The sequence below is a fragment of the Pteronotus mesoamericanus genome, unplaced genomic scaffold (assembly GCF_021234165.1).
Source record: "Pteronotus mesoamericanus isolate MK-2021 breed Mesoamerican mustached bat unplaced genomic scaffold, CSHL_Meso_final scaffold_174, whole genome shotgun sequence".
Taxonomy (NCBI): domain Eukaryota; kingdom Metazoa; phylum Chordata; class Mammalia; order Chiroptera; family Mormoopidae; genus Pteronotus; species Pteronotus mesoamericanus.
Window position 1 is genome coordinate 36,781,471 of NW_026555309.1, and position 19,661 is coordinate 36,801,131.

Below are 19,661 nucleotides of genomic sequence, written 5' to 3' on the forward strand. Positions count from 1 at the left end.
GGATGGATGCCCTAACTCTCCAACTGTTTCACAGATAGTTAAATGTATGTATTGTATATAATGTCCATAGCGGTGAGAACAGAAACTATAGGTGCTTAATAAGTACTCGATTTCTTTTGATGCTAATGGTGATGATAAATCTGATGATGCACTGATGTCAAGAAAAGTATAAGCTCGAACCAGGCCCCTATTACAAGGCGCCTGACAAGTGTGAGGAATGAGAATTTTAATGACAGCCCAAGGAAACCCATGTTGGTAAATGACAGCCCAAGGAAACGAAATTCACAGCCTCACGCTTTTTTGTCCGGGGCCCTACGGGTTAAGATCAACGAGAACTGGCTGTCTCTGTTTCCTAGACAGGCTCTGGCGAGGCCAGCCGGGGAAGTTAGGGCAACTTCCTGTTCCTGTCGGCGGTTTCAGAGTCTAAGACCTTGGGTTGGTGGGGCCAGAGGTAGGGATTCCTTCCTCCGGGACATCTGGGCCTCCTAGGGTGCAGAGAGCCTTGTGTGTAGCCCTCAGAACAGTAAGTTCCTTCTCGGGGGGAAGGGCTGCGGGCAGGAGTGGAAACTGCACCGCCCAGGCTGCGCTGTATGCCCCGGAGGGGGATTCCGCTGCTGCGAGGGGTGAGGGCCCAGCCTCTCCCGCCTAGGCCACTGCGCCTCCCTCGTCTGCGGAGTCTCTTAAAGGCTCGCATCAGCTGGTGACAGTTTGATCTCCGGGAACTTCACCACGCAGGTCACCCCGACCTGTGTGGTCCCCGCCAAGGGTTCTTAAATAGCTAAGCTTCACTCAGTGCATTCAGGCCCCATCCTGATCCCCTGTTTGGTTGGGCGCGGATAATGAAGGAGTGACGCCGTAAGGGCAGTCCTGTTTTGTTTTTGTTTTGTTTTTAACTTTTTAATTTATTTGAGGGAGAGAGATTTGTTGTTCCACTCATTTATGTAATCATCGGTTACTTCCTATCTGTGCCCCGACCGGAAATGGAATCTGCAACCTGGCCTGTCGGGAGGATGGGAGGATGGGAGGATGCGAGGATGCGAGGATGCGAGGATGCGAGGATGCGAGGATGCTGTAACCAACTGAGCAACCCAGCCAGGGCCTCAAGGACAGCCTATTAATACCCTTCATGGCCTTGAATTCGCTGCCCTTTGATAGAACCAGTGCACCTGAGGGGGAACTCTATTTCCAAAACTAATAGTTTTTTAGCAGGGAAAATGCTAGCACCGGTATCTTGTTACCCAGTCTCTCGTTTCCTTTGTAAGGACTTTGACAGAAATATGTAACTCAGAAAACAAAACGTATTACCCCATTTGAACACCTTTCTCCCCCCTCACCCCCATTTAAAGTGTCTTTTTCCCTTACTCCAACATGGGGTATTTATAATTGAGACTAGTTTCACTTTTTCTTATGACAAACCCCTAATTGCTGTGGGTATTTAGGGAATGCCAGCTCCATTGGTATAAGATCTAGGGATGTAAATCTGTTCTCTAAAAATCCAGTCAATATAATCTAAATAAAGGCCCTCTTTGAGGATCATTTGCAGTTTGGGACGAGGCCTAGCTCTCTGCTTCCTGGTCTAGTGTACTGAAGGAGCTGAGAGGGTGAGAGTCAGTGTCCAGATAGACCTGGGACCTAATCCTGGTATATCACTCTTGGGTTGCATGGCCTTGGCAAAGTTTCAAAATGTCCTTTTTACTTTTTTTGGGGGGGGGGAGGAAATTACTGATTTTATTTTTTAACTATATTTTATTGATTACGCTCTTACAGTTGTCCCCATTTTTCCCCCTTGGCCCCCCTCCACCCAGTACCCCGCTTCCCTCCAGCAGTCTCCCCACTTAGTTCATGTCCATGGGTTGTACATATAAGTACTTTGGCTTCTCCACTTCCTATGCTATTCTTAACACCACCCCCCTCTATTTTGTACCAGTGAATTATACTTCTTAATCTGTGTACCTTTTCCCCCATTCTCCCCTTTGTGATACCCATTTCTATTATTCCATTCCTGTTTTAGTTGTTTGCTTAGTTTGTTTTTGTTTTTGTTTTTGTTTTTTTAGATTCAGTTGTTGATAGTTGTGAGTTTGTCATTTTACTGTTCATAGTTTCGATCTTTTTCTTAAACAGGTTCCTTTAACTTTTCATATAATACAATTTCATATAATTCCTTTAGCTTTACCTTGTCTGGGAAGCACTTCATCTGCCCTTCAATTCTGAATGATAGCTTTGCTGGGTAGAGTAATCTTGGTTGTAGGTCCTTGCTTTTCACCACTTTGATTACTTCTTGCCAATCCCTTTTTGACTGCCAAGTTTCTTTTGAGAAATAAGCTAATAATCTTATGGGAATTCCTTTGTAGGTAATGCTCTTCTTTTCTCTTGCTGCTTTTAGGATTCTCTTTATCTTTAATCTTTGGCATTCTAATTATGATGTGTCTTGGAGTGGGCCTCCTTGCATCCATTTATTTGGGACTCTCTTTGCTTCCTGGACTTGTAGGTCTATTTCCTTCACCAAATTAGGGAAGTTTTATTTCATTATATTTTCAAATAAGTTTTCAATTTCTTGCTCTTCCTCTTCTCTGGCATCCCTATGATTCAGATGTTGGCACTTTTGGAGATGCCCCAGAGTCATCGTCTTCTCTCCTCATTTTTTGCATTCTTGTTTCCTCATTCTGTACTGGTTGACTGTTTATTTCTTCGTTATGTTCCAAATCATTGGTTTGAACCCCAGCTTCCTTCCCTTCATTGTTGGTTCCCTGTGGATTTTTCTTTATTTCATTTAGTGTAGCCTTCATTTCTTCCCTTATGTGTTTGCCATACTCAATGAGTTCTCTGAGCATCCTTATCACCAGCGTTTTGAACTCTCCATCTGACAGGTTGACTATCTCCATTTCACTTAGTTCTTTTTCTGGAGTTTTGCGCTTTTCTTTCATTTGGGCCCTATTTCTTTGTCTCCTCAATTTGGCAGGTTTCCTGTTTTTCTGTGTATTAGGTAGAGTTGTTTTGACTCCATCTTGGCACTCCTCTTACATTGTAAGGGGCAGGGCCTTAGGTATTCACCAGGCTGTAGCAATCTGCTTCACCACTCTGTGGTGCTGTGTGGAGGGGAGAGGTCAGAAAGGGAACTATGCTGCTTGCTTGGCTCTTAACCTGCATCCAGTCACTTACCCCACTTCCTGTATGACTGGAGTCCTCCTAGCTGCTGCCCTGGTGCTGAATCCCAGAGTAGGTGGATTTGCGTAAGTTCTAGGGCTGTGCAGGTCCTTTAAATGGACTTCTGAGAGACTGGCAGTTTCTTCTGCGACCCCAACCTCCACTGGTTTTACAGCCAGAATTTCTGAGGCTTTATTTTCTAGTGCTGAAACTCTGGGCTGTGCCGTCTGGCCTGGGGCTGTGACGGCTTGCTCCCCAGGTGCCCTCCCCAGTTTTTATCTGCCACACGTGAAGGTGGGACCATGCGTTCCTCTAGCCACCACTGTCACCGCCTCACCACTGCCACACTGTCCTTCTGCCCCGGCTCCCCATCTCCACCCCTCCTACCAGTGTGGATCGTTCTTCTTTAAATCCTTGGTTGTCAGACTTCCATACAGTTCAATTTTCTTGCAGTTTTGGTTGTATTTTATTTTGGGATTAGTTGTGATCCTTCTTATGGTTGTGTAAGGAGGCAAAGCAAGTCTGCTTATGCCTCCATCTTGGCCAGAAGTTCAAAATAATCTTTTTTAGCTCATCTATAAAATGCTGGTAATTGTACACCTCAGAGCGCTATTGTAAGAATTGAATGAGAAATATTATGTATAAATTATTCAGTTCACTGCCTGGCACGAAAGTGTCAAAATTATAGTATATCATTTTTTGTTTTTTATATGTATGCCTTTATATATCCCTCTTTTAGACTTTAATTTTTCCAAAATTACATATTCTTTATAGCTTGGCTTTGATGGCAAGTTCATATATAGCTGCCTTCCAGTGATAGATCACATTTTCTAGTCCCTTAAAGTAGGTCAGGGATTGTATTTCACTGAAGGAGATAAAGTTTAGGCTGAAATGGATATTGGATTATAATAGGCTTAGAGGCAAGGAAGAAGTCCCTTGTTAGATTTCTTTTATATTTAGGGGTTATTGTTTATAATTATTCTAGCCCTGCTTTGTACTAATTTCTTGTTACTGGTTATAGAAACCCTGAGTTATTCTTTCTAAACTAAACAGGTTTTTTTCTCTTTGGCTGCTTCCTATACCTGCATATTGACTTGTTGAAGTCTTACTATTGCTGCCTTCCCTCCCGCCACCAGAAAAAACTTTTTGTTTTTTCAATTAAAGTGTTTTAAGATTTGAGTGGACAATTAGTATTGTATTCATTCTATTTTTGAAGCTTGATCCTCAGACCTTAATGTGAAAATTTAATTTTTTAAGTCATTTCCTTGGAAAAAGTAACTTGAGTTAACCCTTAATTTTAAACACTTGCATCTGAGAAAAGATTCTCTAAAAGGACTTCTAAAGACCATATTGTTTCCAATATTATTAACAAAACATTTTATACTTACAATTGTTGTGTTACAATGGTTGGGAAGGAAGGAGGAAGAATGATTGTAACAAATACCTTCAAGCATGACCTGTTTCCTTCTACAGGATTTCTGATTCCTAACCTGGTTGTGATCATTATGATGGAGCAAGAGAAAAAACTGTTGGTCTCAGATTCTAATGGCTTCATGGAGAGGGGGAGTTTGAAAAGCTCTTTTACAGGTGAGGGATCAAGAAGATGGTCTGAATACTTTGGAAATCCATTATAAGATATGCTATAAAGTGTATAAAGAGAACAAGGCATTAGAATGAGACAAACTTTTATTTAATTCCCTGTTCTATAACTCATAAGTTGTGCTAAGTCTTACAGCCTTAGTTTTCTCTTTAAGGAAAAGAAATGTGATAATAGCTGTCTCACGTTTTTGTTTTTGTTTTGTTTTTTAGGATTAATGAGACACTATATGTTCTCAATAAATATAGGCATACTTCAGAGATATTACAGGTTCAGTTCCAGATCACAATAAAGCAAGTATCTCAATAAAGCGAGTCATAATCTTTTGCTGGTGCAAGTGCTTGCCATCAATTTGTAAAAAAAAAAATGCAACACCTGTGAAACTAAGCACACTAAAATGAAGTATGCCCATAGTAGTAATCGTTTTTATTTCTATATGTGCTCAGGTATTGTCTAGTGTCACCTCAGGTGGTGTGCTATTCAGTTTCTCCCCTACTCTGGACTGCCCCCCACCCCGCCTTTTTTTAAGGATTTTATTTTTAAAGATTTTATTTATTTTTAGAGAGGGAGAGAAACATCAATGAGTGGTTGCATTTCACGTGCCCTCTGCTGGGGACTTGTTGTGCAACCCAGGCATGTGCCCTGACTGGGACTCGAACAAGTGACCCTTTGGTTCGCAGGCTGGCACTTAGTCCACTGAGCCACACCAGCTAGGGCCAACCCTCCTCCTCCCCCCCCTTTTTTTTTTAAGTCTTTTAGAATAAAGCTAGTGAATTTGTTTTTAATAAATCTGTCTCTTGGCAGTTGCTGACAACTGCTAAAATACTTGATTAGTGTTATTACTAAGTACAAAATATTCACTGGCACCTATGTTAAAGAAGTAAAACTGGCCTTAAAAATGTTTTTATATAAAGTAATTTATAAGGTTTTACTTGGTTATTTCCTCTCTTCCACTGCAATTCAGAATTCCCCTGGCAGAGATTAGGGACTGTGTTTAGAATATTTGTTTATTTTTGCAGGAGATGAAAGTAAGAATAATTTAGAAACTGTTCAACACAACCACCTTAAGGCAGATAAACGTAAAGAGAGAGCCTCTAAATTGTCTAAAACAGATGGCCCACAAAATTGTAAGCATGAGGATACAAAAGAAATACCATTGACATTGTCCCAAGGAGATGAGATTTGCTGTGATGGTTTCAATGAGAATGATGGCAAGTCAGAGAATCAGAAAAATTCTACAGGAAAAGTGGAAGAAAAACCCAGTGACCCAGGAGAACATGCCAATGCCTCTGGCCAGCAGAATTCATCCTTCAGAGACAAACGCTATAAATGTTTTGAATGTTGGAAAAGCTTCAATAATAGTTCTCATTTGCGTGCTCACCAGAGGACCCACTCAGGAGAAAAACCTTATAAATGCTTTGAGTGTGGGAAATGCTTCAGTAACAGCTCTCACCTGATCCAGCATCTGAGAACACACACAGGAGAGAAGCCCTACCAGTGTGGGGAATGTGGGAAAAACTTCAGTAATACCTCTCATCTTGTTATCCATGAGAGGACTCACACAGGAGAGAAACCCTATAAATGTCCCGAATGTGAGAAGAGTTTCAGCAGCAGCTCTCACCTTATTCAGCATTACAGGATACACACTGGGGAAAAACCATATGAATGTCCTGTTTGTGGGAAATGCTTCAGCCACAGTTACGTCCTAATAGAACATCAGAGGACTCACACTGGAGAAAAACCTTATAAATGCTCTGATTGTGGAAAGGGTTTTAGTCAGAGTTCCAGCGTGATTCGCCATCAGCGGACACACACAGGTGAGAAACCCTACAGATGTACTGAGTGTGGAAAAAGCTTTGGTTGTAATTCTACTCTAATAAAGCATCAGAGAGTACATACGGAGGTCTGTTCAGAAAGTATCCAGCCATGTAACATGGCAGATAGAGACATTTGTTGAAGACGATACAAGAAACATTGTACATAGTCCACTTCAAAGTAGGCACCTTGGGACCTCACACAGTTCTCCCAATCGCCATCTGCTGCCCCGTTTTATTTTCCTGAATCTCATTGACAGTCTGAAATCGTTTCCCTTTCACAGGTGATTTTAGTTTTGGGAAAAGCCAGAAGTTGCAGGGTGCCAAATCTGGGCTGTAGGGGGCGCTGAGTCATCTGGGTGATTCGATGTTTCACCAAAAAACTGTACGCACTGTGATGCATGAGCTGGCATGTTGTTGTGATGAAGCTGCCAATCACCAGTTGCCCATAGCTGTTGCCTTCTGAATCATCCTAATAGTTTCCACAGAGGAATGTTCAAGCTTACTGCAAAATTGGATGCAGATTCATTGCTCTACTGGCTCAGTCATTTTGAATGTGACGGTCACACAGTACACATAACTCAACAGCATCTACCACCCCCAATGACTAGTACAGTCATTGTTCACACATGTACATTCCAGTCTACTTTCCTTGGCTGCCAGGTTACATTGATGTTGCACAAACTGTTCATGTTATGATAACAATGCCTAAATCTTTTCTGGACAGACCTCATTTAATGAGGAAAGAGTTTTGGCCTTAGCTCCCATCTCATTAGAGATCAGAGGACCTGTACAGGAGAAAAACCTTACAGATGTTCTGAGTGCTCGGAAACGTTTAGTCAGAATTCCATCCTAGTGATTCACCAAAGGATGCACGCAGGAGAGAAACCTTATAAATGTCCTGATTGTGGTGAGTGCCTCAGTCAAAGCGTTAACCGTATAGGAGGACCCACATAGGAGCAAAACCTTACAAATGTACCAACTGAGAAATGCTCAGCAGAAGTGCCTACTTCAGTCAGCATTGGAAAATTCCCAGAGGAAAGTCTTTTGAGTCTCTTGAAGTTGAAGATTTCCCTCATGAGTGGACTTTGAAAAACTGTTTAGGGTAACTCATCCTCATCTCTTTGTTTTCAGTCCCAAATTCATCTTCCTCTTAAGTCCCAGGACCCACTTTTCTTTCTTCTTCTTCTTCTTTTTTTTTTTCCTCCTTTTTGGACCATTACAATTAAGGTATTCTCTGATCATTATGCTACAAAGTATTTTTGGCTTGTTCACCAAAACATCTAGAAAAAGTTAACTTCTAAGTTTAAGGATGGGAAGACCCAGATCACCAGATCAGTGAATCTGCCATGAGAGATTCTGTCAGGAATGGAGACAAGAAGAAATTTGTTTTGATCTAAGGGAAGATAGGAAGAGCTTCAAATGAAAACCTAAAACATAACCCTAAAGCAGAATGACACCTGAGAGCTTAGATTACCATTGAATTGCCTTATTTCCTCTTTACTGATTGGGTGGCAATAAATCATTATTGGTCTCAGGGATTTACCCAGAGAAAAATTCTTTTTGAACAATCTGATTTCCTGGCTGTTTTGCTGGGTCTTAAGGAAGAAAGGATTCCTTTTTTTTTTTTTTTTTTTTAATGCATGTTCAATCACTGAACATGAATTTTTGTAGTATTAAGAACTGCACTAATACAATAGTCACTAGCCACATGTGGCTATTTAAATTTATATAATTAACATGAAAGGAAATATAAAATCCAGTTCCTTAGTTGCACTAGCCATTTGGATCATCTTTCAAGTTAGCCTCAGAGATGTGGGTGTGTTTTGGGGTTGTTAGGTAGCAGCTAGGAATGAGTGGCCAGAGGGGAAATAAAGGCAGGGCCCTCACTGTTACAATCTAACAAAGAACTTAATAGAGGAGGCTAGAAACAGAAGAAAGTCATGTCTCATCAATTAACTCAGCAGTCTGGAGCCTGGTCTGATAAGATAGCCAGGTGTTGTGAACATCACAAGCAGGAATAGCACAGGAGTCCTTGAGACTGTGCTGGGAAAGGAAGCCTCTGTAGCAATCTCACTAAGACAGACAGTCTTTGTTAACTGAGAAAGCCAGCCTTTGTAGCTGTACATTATTCCCAGGATTTAGATGGGGGAGGAGGAGGGGAAACCTAAAAGCTGACTAAGGTCAATAACTTCTGAACCCCAATAGTTGGCATACTTAGATTAGCTAAGTACCTACTTGTAGCTTCAGCTCAAGTGTATAGAACAAACTCACTAATTTACTAACAAATTTACTAACAACTTTCTTTCCTCTATACATGGGGCATTTAGACTAGCTGGGTGCCTGCTTGCCACTTTGTGCTCATGTGTATTTCATAAATAAACTTGCTATTTCATTTCCCCTATATGTGTTTGTCTCTCATTTGAATTAATCTCTTGGGAGCAAGACAAGAACCAAGGCAGGGGAGGAGGTCTCCTGACTTGGGTCTCTCTGTAACATGTTTTGGTGCCGTGACTCGGATTCCACCCTTTGTCTCCAGCTGTCCGGAACACAGTGAGTAACAGCCTCACCAGCAATGTTTTTATTGCCTGTCTCACCTTCGGGGTTAAAGGAGACGCAGCAGCTCTATAGAGGAGGGATGTTCAGAGGCAGAAGCAAGGGTAAGATATGAGATGAGCGCTCAGGTTTGCCTGGGCTCCGGAGACAGAAGAGGCACGTTCTCCCTCAGGTCCGAGTTCTCAGGCATGCCTGCGTGAGTGGGGGCCTCATGGAGGTGTCTGGGGTTAATCCTAAAATGTGCAGGGACCTCGTAGGGAACTCCCATCACTGTAATGTAACTGGCTTGTCCAGGGACATGGAAAATAAGGGTTGGTTTCCTAGCACTCTGAGCCCCCCTGGCTGTGTTAGACCAGGACAGAAACCAAGACTCATAAGAGCTGGGGGTGACCAAAGGCCTAATGGCCTTTGGAAGCCCTTTCATAAACAGCACACTTCGACCCACTACTCAAGATCCCCTAGTCTTGTCTGCCTCTAAACCACGGCCAGGGAACAGTAAGAATCATTAACCTGTTGTCAGCCTGCTGTATCTCCCCAGAGGGGTAGTGTTGTATTTGCCAGGTGAATGTTTTCCTCTCTCTGTAAATTCCAAGGGTCCCAAGACGACTTGCAACCAGGGGACGGCGGGGGAGCGGGGGTGGGGGAGGCAGGGGAAGCTCAGCCTGGGCTTACCCGTATCCTGTCTCCCCCACCCCCACCCACCACCTTTTCACTGACTCCAGGTGAACAAAGGCAGCCCTGCTCCTTTCCTATCCACACTCTCTAAGGAGCCAAAGCAGCCCGCCTCGGTTCTCTCCTGTTACTTCCTCCACCCTAAGTATTTCCTTTGTTTCACTATCTCCAGAGGCAGTAACACCCTCTCCCTCAAATGTGCAAAAGAGAAAATAACTGGTACTTTTAAAACTGAAGTGGCTGAAGGTCTTCCATGCCTGATACCCATGCCCCTGCCAACCCCCCCTAGCCTCCATTCAGTTGCCAAGGTTATGAGATAACAAAACACTTCCCTTTTCAGCACCGTATCTGCCAATGGGGAGAACTTTTATTTCTGAATGAACAAAAAATAAATTTAAAGAGGGACTGTGTATGTTGCACAAAGTCCATACAAATTGAAGGTTTGTAAAAAGAAATCTTGAGAAAAAAATATATAAATAAGCTAATACAAAATTTGGTTGGTTCTTTTCAGTATGGTAAGTGGAGGAAAGTTTTTCCTGTATCTGCCTAAAAAGCAAAGTATTAAAATAATTATGTGTCATGGTGTGTTAATCAAATGCTTATTTAACTTTTCGAAGAAAATTCATGTCTCTTAACTGAAATTTTGTCAGCCTCTATTGGTATTTCATGCCTTTTATTGTCACCTTAAATAAATAGTCAAGTATCATTTCATAATTTATTCCTTAGGTCAGGTATGTTTGGCAAACTTTCCAGGGTTTAAATTTTAAAAGAGTTTCTTACCCTAAAGATGTCTTTGGGGTATCTCAAAGGACCCCTGAAATAACTCAAGGATTTATTCTCCTTACAAAAGAGGAATTTTAGACTAATAAGGCTTGTCTAATATACTTAAAATAAATGCAAAGCTTTGTTAAATAAAGACATTATATAAACATCTCCAAAATCAAAGTTCTAATATACTTTCATTTATAATTCTAATAGTTATTTTAGAATATTGTGTCTTGCAGAAGGGACTCCAAGTCACAGAAGGATTGAGTATGTTGCAGAGGGTCTGTTTATCTTGCAGAGGGTCCATATAAGTTGCAGAGTCTGCAAGTTGAAGAAATGTGTAGGGGGAAGGAGCAAAAAAGTAATGGAAGTGAAAAAGGGAGAGAAAGGAAAAAGGAAAGGGCACTGGAAAAGGAAACTTGGAGGGAATTTGGAATGAGGAAAACTAGAAATAAGGAAAGGCACATAGATAAATAGCAAACGACAAAAAAAGCCAAGAGCTCCCTTCACTTTTCCAAAGCCCATCATTATTTTCCAATAGAAACCCCAGGTAAAATGGACAGGTGGGGACAAAGAAATTGATTTCTCAGCCTGATACACTTTCATTTATGATTTTTAGTGTTATTTCAAAATGTTACGAAAAGCAAAAATCCTTTGTCAATTGTAATCACTGAATTACGACCTCACGGGGTAACTTGCAGACTGCTCGCTCTCGTTGCGGTGCTGTAGACACAGGGACACAAAGGGGGCCTGCTAGGGCTCATTCTAGTGAAATCAGCCGGCCCTCATGATCAATGGCATACGTCAACCAGGGGAATGCGATCCTGGGTCAGCACCCTAACTAGGCCTATGAACTAGGACACACGAAGGACAAGAGGGAAAGATTAAAAATTCTTTATAATTGTCCCTTTCAGGGACAATTAACTAAAACTTTAAAAAAGTACACAAACATCAACCCTAAGTCTGCCAAGGTCCAAGCACTTCTAGGAATGCATCCACCCACTAAGCAACTGATAGAAAGAGCCATCAGTGTTTTTAACAATCAAGACAGGGCAAAGGAAGAGCAAGAGCCATCACCCAGGAGAAACAGATGCTCACTTGTCATTTGCAGCTTTAAGCTCTATACCATCTCAGGGTACACAGCCCCCAGAAATCCAGAGAAGGGGAGGGTGGCCTGACCACCATCCCTCTCTGCCAGAGAGCCTTGCCACTGTCTCATAGGATAGCTGTACCACTGCCCATCCCTTGTGTTTTTCCCTTCTCTGGTTCCCCTTGAGAGACAAAGTCAGATAGCACTTGTATCAGGGAACTCCTCCTGTTGGCCAAAGGAAGATAGGAACAAACACTCTGGAAGGATCTGTCCATAACAGATGTCTGTTCTGGATACTCAGGGGCTCTGCGTCAGGGTCTCAGATCCCGGGAATGTTGAGCTCAGGCTACAACACCAAGACATTGGGCTCTCTGGCCTATTGTGCTTCCAAGTGTCTCTACATCCGTCCACAATGGAGACCTCCATTCAGGATAAAGCAGTCTTGGTTCTAAAATGCTGAGACTCTCAGGTTATGACCCCAAATGTAGGCTCTCTGATCTTCTAGTGTTTCTTCCTTCCAGATGGGTAATTAGGAGTCCATGCCAGGTGGAACCCCACTACGCTATATCCTTGCGAACTGGTCACAGCTTGACCTCTAAACTCTAAAGAACGAATGACTGATTTTTTTTTTTTTTTAACAAAATAATGGTTGGCCTGAATATCAGTTAGCTGATGGGGAATCCTAGCCAATGTATGGAAACTTAAATCACAATACCATATTCCAACCTAATGACTTACAAACGCCTAGGCACCTAGTCAGAAATCCCATATGTACAGGTATTCTATATTCAAATACAGGCAAACTCTTACCACAGCACCATCTAGTGGCCATTCCATAGGTGCCCCCCTTCTCCAGCCTCACCTTTAGAAAAAAGCCTTTAAGGGAGGTGCCCTCAACATTATCATTACTACCATATCCTGGACGTTCCACTCAATCAGCAGCCCTCACGTTTCTGATCCAAGGCCGTCTCCACCGACTAAGCTTTTACCATTAACTGAGGCTGCAGCAGAGTATGGCCTTCAGCTAGTAGTAAACCCTACTCTCCTGTAGAGCATAAATAACTTAAGGCAACCCATTGGCACTAACTCAGCCCTGCTGCAGCCTCATTTGCTCTTGAGACCTGGGGAAGGTGTATGGACATGGATCAGCGGAGGGAGGATGCCCGGAACCGAAAGTGCAGGCCTCAATGGAGGAAGATAAGCTGCCCTCCTGGATTATAAAGATGACACTGAAGTAGAAAGGCTCACATGTGAAGAAGAGGAGGAGAAAATATGTGGTAGAGGGTCTTGCCAGCACCGGGACGTGGACTACAGCGATGCCCTCCCTGAGAAGCAGTGGCTGCGGGCCATTGAAGACAGCAATTTGGAAGAAATGGAAGAAGTACGGCTTAAGCGAAAAAGACGAAGAAATGGATAAAGATCCTGCAAAAGAAGATGTGGAAAAAGCTAAGGAGAAGAGGCCGCCCTCCAGCAGAGAAACTATCACGAAATTCCCCCAAACTGACAAAGCAGATGAACACTATCATCGATACTGTGATAAACTACAAAGATAGGTGTAACGTGGAGAAGGTGCCCAGTAATTCTCAGTTGGAAATAGAAGGAAACAGTTCAGAGTGACAGCTCAGTGAAGTCTTCGTTCAGTTACCTTCAAGGGAAGAATTACCAGAATACTATGAATTAATTAGGAAACCAGCGGATTTCAAAAAAATCAAGGAAAGAATTTGTAATCATAAGTACCGGAGCCTGGGCGACCTGGAGAAAGATGTCATGCTTCTCTGTCGTAACGCGCAGATGTTCAACTTGGAGGGATCTCAGGTCTATGAAGACTCCATCGTCTTACAGTCAGTGTTTAAGAGCGCACAGCAGAAAATTGCCAAAGAGGAAGAGAGTGAGGAAGAAAGCAATGAAGAGGAGGAGGAAGATGATGAAGAGGAGTTGGAGTCAGAGTCAGAAGGAAAATCTGTTAAGGTGAAAATCAAGCTCAATAAAACAGATGAGAAAGTTCGAGACAAAGGAAAAGGCAAGAAAAGGCCAAATCGAGGAAAAGCCAAACCTGTCGTGAGCGATTTCGACAGTGATGAAGAGCAGGATGAAAATGAACAGTCAGGAGCAAGCGGGACTGATGATGAGTGATTGATGCGCACCTTTTTCCTTGGTAGAGCTGAACTCCTTCCTCCCCCCTCTCATTTCTGCCCAGTGAGTTCATTTGTCGTAAGGGTCCTGGGTTGTTTCTATATCATCATCATCTATAAACTAGCTTTAGGATAGAGCCAGACAAACATATGATATCATGGTGTAAAAAAACACGCACACATACACACATTTGTAACATATTGTGACCAAATGGGACTCAAAGATTCAAAGATTAAAACAAACAAAGCTTTTGATGGAAAATGTGAGTGGATAGTATATTTCTATGGGTAGGTTGAATTTGGTAATGCTTTGATTGTGCCTGGTTTTATCACCTGTTCAGATGAGAAGATTTTTGTCTTTTTGTAGCACTGATAACCAGGAGAAGCCATTAAAAGTCACTGGTTATTTTATTTTTCATCAGGCAATTTTCAAAATTTTTATTTGTTCGGTATTGTTTTTTTTTTTTTTTTTACACTGTGGTACATATAAGCAACTTTAATAGGTGATTAATGTGCAGTAGTTAGACTTCACCTGCATAGACATTTTTCCATTTTATGCTCTATGATCTGGAAAAAAAATGCTTTTTGAACTGTATAAGACTTATGTCTACTGTAAACATTGCTTAAATTTTTTTTTGTTTTTGATTGAACAAAGGTTTTGTTGAAAATGTTATTGAATATTGCGGTCTATATAGTGCATTGGATGGCTTTTTTTTGTCAACCTGCTCTCTGTTATTGATGTGTATCGTCTCCTTCTCCCGAAAGTGTACTTAATCTTTGCTTTCTTTGCACAATGTCTTTGGTTGCAAGTCATAAGCCTGAGGCAAATAAAATTCCAGTAATTTCCAAAAAAAACCCCCAAAAACCTTTAAGGCAGACTTGGGAAGCTACTCCCACAACCCAGAGAAGTACATAGATGCATTCCAGCACCTTACCTTAACTTATGGGCTAAGCTAGAAGGACACTCCCATCTTACCTCAGACCTTATCAGATTTTGGACAGGAGAAGGTAATAAAAGAAGCTGGAGAATTTGCTAACAACTTGCACCTAACCATTGATGAATAACCTGTTGGAGAGCCAGCAGTTCCACCTGTAGACCCTAAATGGGACTACAATGACTTCTCTGAAAAATGGGAAAGAAATCACTTCCTAATTTGCATTAAAGCGAGCCTTAAGGCAGGCTGACAAAAAGGCCATTAAATATTTCAAGGCCTCTGCTGTCAGCCAAGGCAGGGATGGGAATCTCACCACATTTTTAGAAAGGCTAAGAGAGGCACTTATCAAGCACATCAATCTAGATCTAGAATCATATGAAGATCAGGTCATACTAAAAGAGAATTTTCCAACCCAATCTGCCTCTGATATTAGGAGAAAACTCCAGAAGCTTATCCAGGAACATGGAGTCTCCTTAAATGAAATGTTAACAACAACAGATACAGTCTTCTACAACCAGGATCAGGAGAGAGAGGCCAGGGCTCACGGGGAACAAGGAAGGGGGTTATGCATGACCGAATTATAGCTGCCCTGGTGGGACAGCCACATCCCACTAGCCCTCCCAGGTCCGCTACCAAGGACACAAAGTGTTTAATAGGTCAGAAGATGGGGCACTGGGCCAAGGAATGTCCGAATAGTGACAAGCCACCTCAGACACCATCTGTAAGTGCAGGAAGACAGGCCCCTCGGCCTGAGGCCCTGACTTCCTTACAAATGTTAACTCAGGCCTGAAGCTGCTTGCTCTAGTCAGCCTCACCTCAAGAGGTCACCATTACTGGACTGAAGGCTAGGGTACATATGGATGTGGCGTGTAGGACAGTGACTTTCCTATTAGACACTGGGGCCACCTATTCTGTCCTTACTTCCGTCTCTGGCCCCTTCTCCTCACAGTCCTGCACCGTCCTGGGGGTAGCAGGAAAGCCTACAACCAGGACTTTCTCTTTACTTAAAATAGACAAATTCACAGAGACATAAGTAACAACTAAGCTGAGCTGTCCTCCCTCAGGAATTCGGGGACAGCCCTCATTTATTTAGACAAGCATTAGCAGAAGACTTAAGAGATTGGCTACCTGAGAGGGTAACCTAGTAATCCAATATGTAAATAACCTACTTATTCCCCCACAGAGGGACTGGGCGGTAAACATACACTACAAACCCTGAATTGCCTTACGCCATTAATCTAGGACAGGTACAAAAAAGCATTATAGAAGCACAGAAACAAACTTAAGGCTACCAACACAAACAAGTTAAACCAGGGGAGGTAGTCTATTTAAAAGTTTAAAAAGAGAGTTCCCATAGTTTTCAACTACAGTCCTTGTGGAAAGGACCCCTCACTGTTCTTATGTCTTCCCCAACAGCCATCAAGGTCCCTGACATTGCCAGCTGGATACATCACTCCAGGTCAAACCCTGGAAGGAGCCAACTCCTTCAGGACTGCCTAAACAATAGGACGATACCACACAGAACTACTTTACTAGCAGATAAAACATAATATTTGGGGTAAAAAATTGTAACCATAACTTAACACTTCAATGAAGCTACATTTTCTCAAGGCTGCAGCCAGCCCTCTACTTTCTTAGAGTGTGTAAGTAAAGCCCTGTGTTTTTACCCTTTATCTAGCCTTTTTTACAGCTTAGAGAAGTCTATTCTGGGAGAGAAAGGACTGCTTGGCACCAGCCGTGAAAATCTACAGGCGCTGGCAGTAAATCTACAAATTCCTGTTTGAAGAGATAACACTGAGACAGGAGAGGAAGTCCCCTCCCTTTCCTGTGCTCCCACCTTAGGAGAAGCAGCACTTTGCATTCCCCTCCCCCTGATCTCTTTGTTCTGCTTTCCCTCTACATCTTTATAAAAGTTCCATGTGCACTGAAATTTTGAGATGGTCTTTTGAGGACAAGAAAAGTCCCTCATCTCCCAAATTGCTGGCGATTGGAATAAACTCTTTTCCTTCACCTTGGCACCTGTCTTGAGTTTGACTTTTGTAGCCACAGGCAGTCCGGACCTGGGTACAGGTCATTTTCCCAGTTTCAATATGATGTCTGGTGTCATACTTCCTTTTACTCAGCAAAGTGTCTGGTACATGATGGGAAGGAACTTCAGATTTTGTGAAGATATATGCCTCTCCCCTCAGAGGGTGACTGACTTTTGACTTGTCCATGGTCACAGAGCTGGTTAGTGGTAACCAGAATTTAGATCTCCTGATTTAACTCACCTGGGCTTTCTACTACACCAGTCATTCATCATCCATTCACTCATTAAATATATTTTTATGGAGGATAAATTAAGTGCAAAGCATTTTGGTAGGTGCTGTGGGTGATTCTGGATTATCAGGAACAGATCGCTCCCTTGTGGGATGATAAGACTTAACTGTGAGTGTACAGAGATTGGAACAAAAAGGTGTTAATAAATTTATGTGACTTGGTGAGGGTCAGTGGAGACTTGGTGACAATTTGGCTGTACTCCAAATGGCAGAAAGGATTTATACATAGCCATAGAGTTTATAGTAGGCAGTCCAGGGTTGAACAGTAGGTGAGCGAAGGCACTTACCTAGGCCTAATTAAATCCTAGGAACATTTAATCATTTCCTAAAAAGGGCCATCTCTCACCCTGACTCTAGCACACCTTTGTTGTTCTTGTTAGAAGGTTTATCTTGAACACAGTTCATGTTTACTTCACCGGAGGCCTTGACTAACTCTCCGTGGGCCGTGAAAGACTGGTTCCTGTTTCCATGGTTCCTTGTTCACTCTCTAAGGGCACTTACAACACACCTCTCTTTGTTTTGTTTCTTTGCCCCAGTTGTGTATTGGTTTGTTATAATTTCAAATGAACTTGTTTGTGACTTAAGTTGCTTTGAACCAAAGGTAAAATCATTTAAATTAAGGAAGCTGTGGCAGGATGCTGTGACAACTGTTGACTGGCACCGCTGGGGCCTTCTGTAAGGACAGGTGGAGGAGAGACAATCATGTGATATTATACATGCATATAGGGGTGTGTTTTAAAATCAATATAAATTTATCATCTTACAATTCTAAAGGTTTAGAAGTCCAAAATGGGCCTCATTGGGCTAAAATCAAGGTGTCAAGAGAGATGCATTCTTCTGGAGATTCTATGGAGCTTTTCCAACTTATAGAGGCCTCTTAACATTTCTTGGCTCCTGGCCCTCATCCTGTGATTTCAAAGACAGCATTGTCAGGCCGAATTCATCTCTCTGGTTCTCACTCTTCTGACTCCTTCTTCCACTTGTAAGGACCCTTATGATTACACTGGGCCACTCATACTCCAAATGGGATGGTTAAACTTTAAATATCAAGGATTTATGAGGACTTACTGAGAGTGTTTGCTCTGGGCAAAGTTAGCCTTTGTTGATCTAACTAAAAAGCTCTCCAAAGATCTTGGGGGCACTTGCTCCAGGCTGTGGTCAGGCTGCCCTTGGTTGGCAGTAGCAGTGGTGTTACACCACACAGCAGTGTCAGAAGAGACAGGACATCTGTTCCTGCCTTGGAGAGTCTATTCTTTGAATGTGATGGTGCACATCATATCATATATAGATCCCTAGAATAATAACCTTAGAAACAGCCCACCTTGCCTTCCAACACGGGTGCCATACCCTGCTAGCTATTTTCTCCAGCATCAAGAGGGACCTAAGCTGGCAGCTGATACCAAGCTTTTAGTTGGAAGGCCTGATTCAATGGAGAACAAACATATAGAATGTTATATTGCACTAAATTTGGACTTTAATCTCCCCTTTGCCGGGAACTGTAATTAATCTATCATTGGTTTACAATATTTTTTATCAATTTACTAAGAGACATCCTACATGTTATTGGCTTGTGAAATATTTTATAATTCCCACAGTGAACCTGTGTTAAATAAATACCTGGAAAAGACAATCTGAATCTCTGAGCATGATTTGCACCAAACAAAATACCCCCATGCCCTCTTCCCCGCATTTTTAATTTTCAGAGAATTGGGACTAGGTGCATCACTGTATCTTCAGCCTGAGCACAGTGACAAGTCCTAGCTGACAGTTTTGCATGAAAGGAAGAACATCTCACCTACTGGTTCTTCCACATTATGGTTGAAAGTCACGTCTGCCAGCCACTCCTACCACCTACACACACTAGGTGCACAACAGGAAAATTGTATCTGACTCATCTCTATAACCCCTCAGCTGGCAGGTAGTAAGTGCTCAGTAAGTGCTTGTGGAATAACTGGAAACACTTGGACTTTAGGTGGGAGATCTCCAGGCAGGGATTTCCTCAGAATGGACTCTGCTTTTCCCAGATAAGACCTCTGCAGCTGGGCTTGTGGAGAGCAGGACCAATAAAATGGCATTGGTCCAGTCAAGATAGCATAAAGTATATAAAGCAAAATGGAGTCCCTCATGCCACCAAAATGGCTGTCAGCCCGCCATCACACTTTTGTTCAAGAGGGAAACTACCTAAGTCAGAGGAGACACATCTAGCAAGGAGCCACACTTAAGATACCTGTCCATGTGGTCAGCACAGACGCATCTGGCAAGGAGACACACCTAAGATGTGTACCTGTGATGGGAAGAGCCCTACCTGCAGAGCAGGACCACCCATAGACAGGCTCCTGAGGAAATACCACACTCTCCCTCGGGTGTGCCAAGATATCTATCCAAAAAGACCCAGGAGGGTGGAGGACATCGCTTTCAAGGTGTAAATGAGGCAGGCTCCAGATCACTGCTGAAACAGCCAAACTCCACACACCAGGCTGCTGCTCCACGCCACGCTGACCTCCCTTGGTATCGGCTGCCGGGAGGCGCTGCCCTGCTGGACTGAGGACTTCGCCTGCCCTGCTGCCCACCTGGCTCCGGAGAGCCTTCCTTGCAAGATGCTGACAACTCCCGTGCCCACCATGCTGTTACCCAGACC

The 19,661-nt window shown here is 42.7% G+C and overlaps 1 protein-coding gene and 1 pseudogene across 1 annotated transcript; both read left to right on the forward strand.

Annotated features, from left to right (window-relative positions):
* Positions 1 to 418: 418 nt before the first annotated feature.
* Positions 419 to 8,160, forward strand: ZNF572 (zinc finger protein 572). The gene is made up of 3 exons (XM_054590477.1): positions 419 to 523; positions 4,618 to 4,731; positions 5,761 to 8,160. Exons 2-3 carry the CDS (start codon positions 4,650 to 4,652, stop codon positions 6,696 to 6,698), a joined length of 1,020 nt encoding a protein of 339 aa, XP_054446452.1. The 5' UTR covers positions 419 to 523; positions 4,618 to 4,649; the 3' UTR covers positions 6,699 to 8,160.
* A 3,182-nt stretch (positions 8,161 to 11,342) lies between these two features.
* LOC129084438 (probable global transcription activator SNF2L2) lies at positions 11,343 to 13,771 on the forward strand (annotated as a pseudogene).
* The last annotated feature ends 5,890 nt before the right edge of the window (positions 13,772 to 19,661 follow it).

What these genes read in the sequence shown, in the direction of transcription:
- ZNF572 (XM_054590477.1), top strand. Translation starts at nt 4,650, where the DNA reads ATGATGGAGCAAGAGAAAAAACTGTTGGTCTCAGATTCTAATGGCTTC. An exon ending in TTTGAAAAGCTCTTTTACAG is followed by an intron (nt 4,732 to 5,760) that starts GTGAGGGATCAA and finishes TTATTTTTGCAG; the next exon opens with GAGATGAAAGTAAGAATAAT.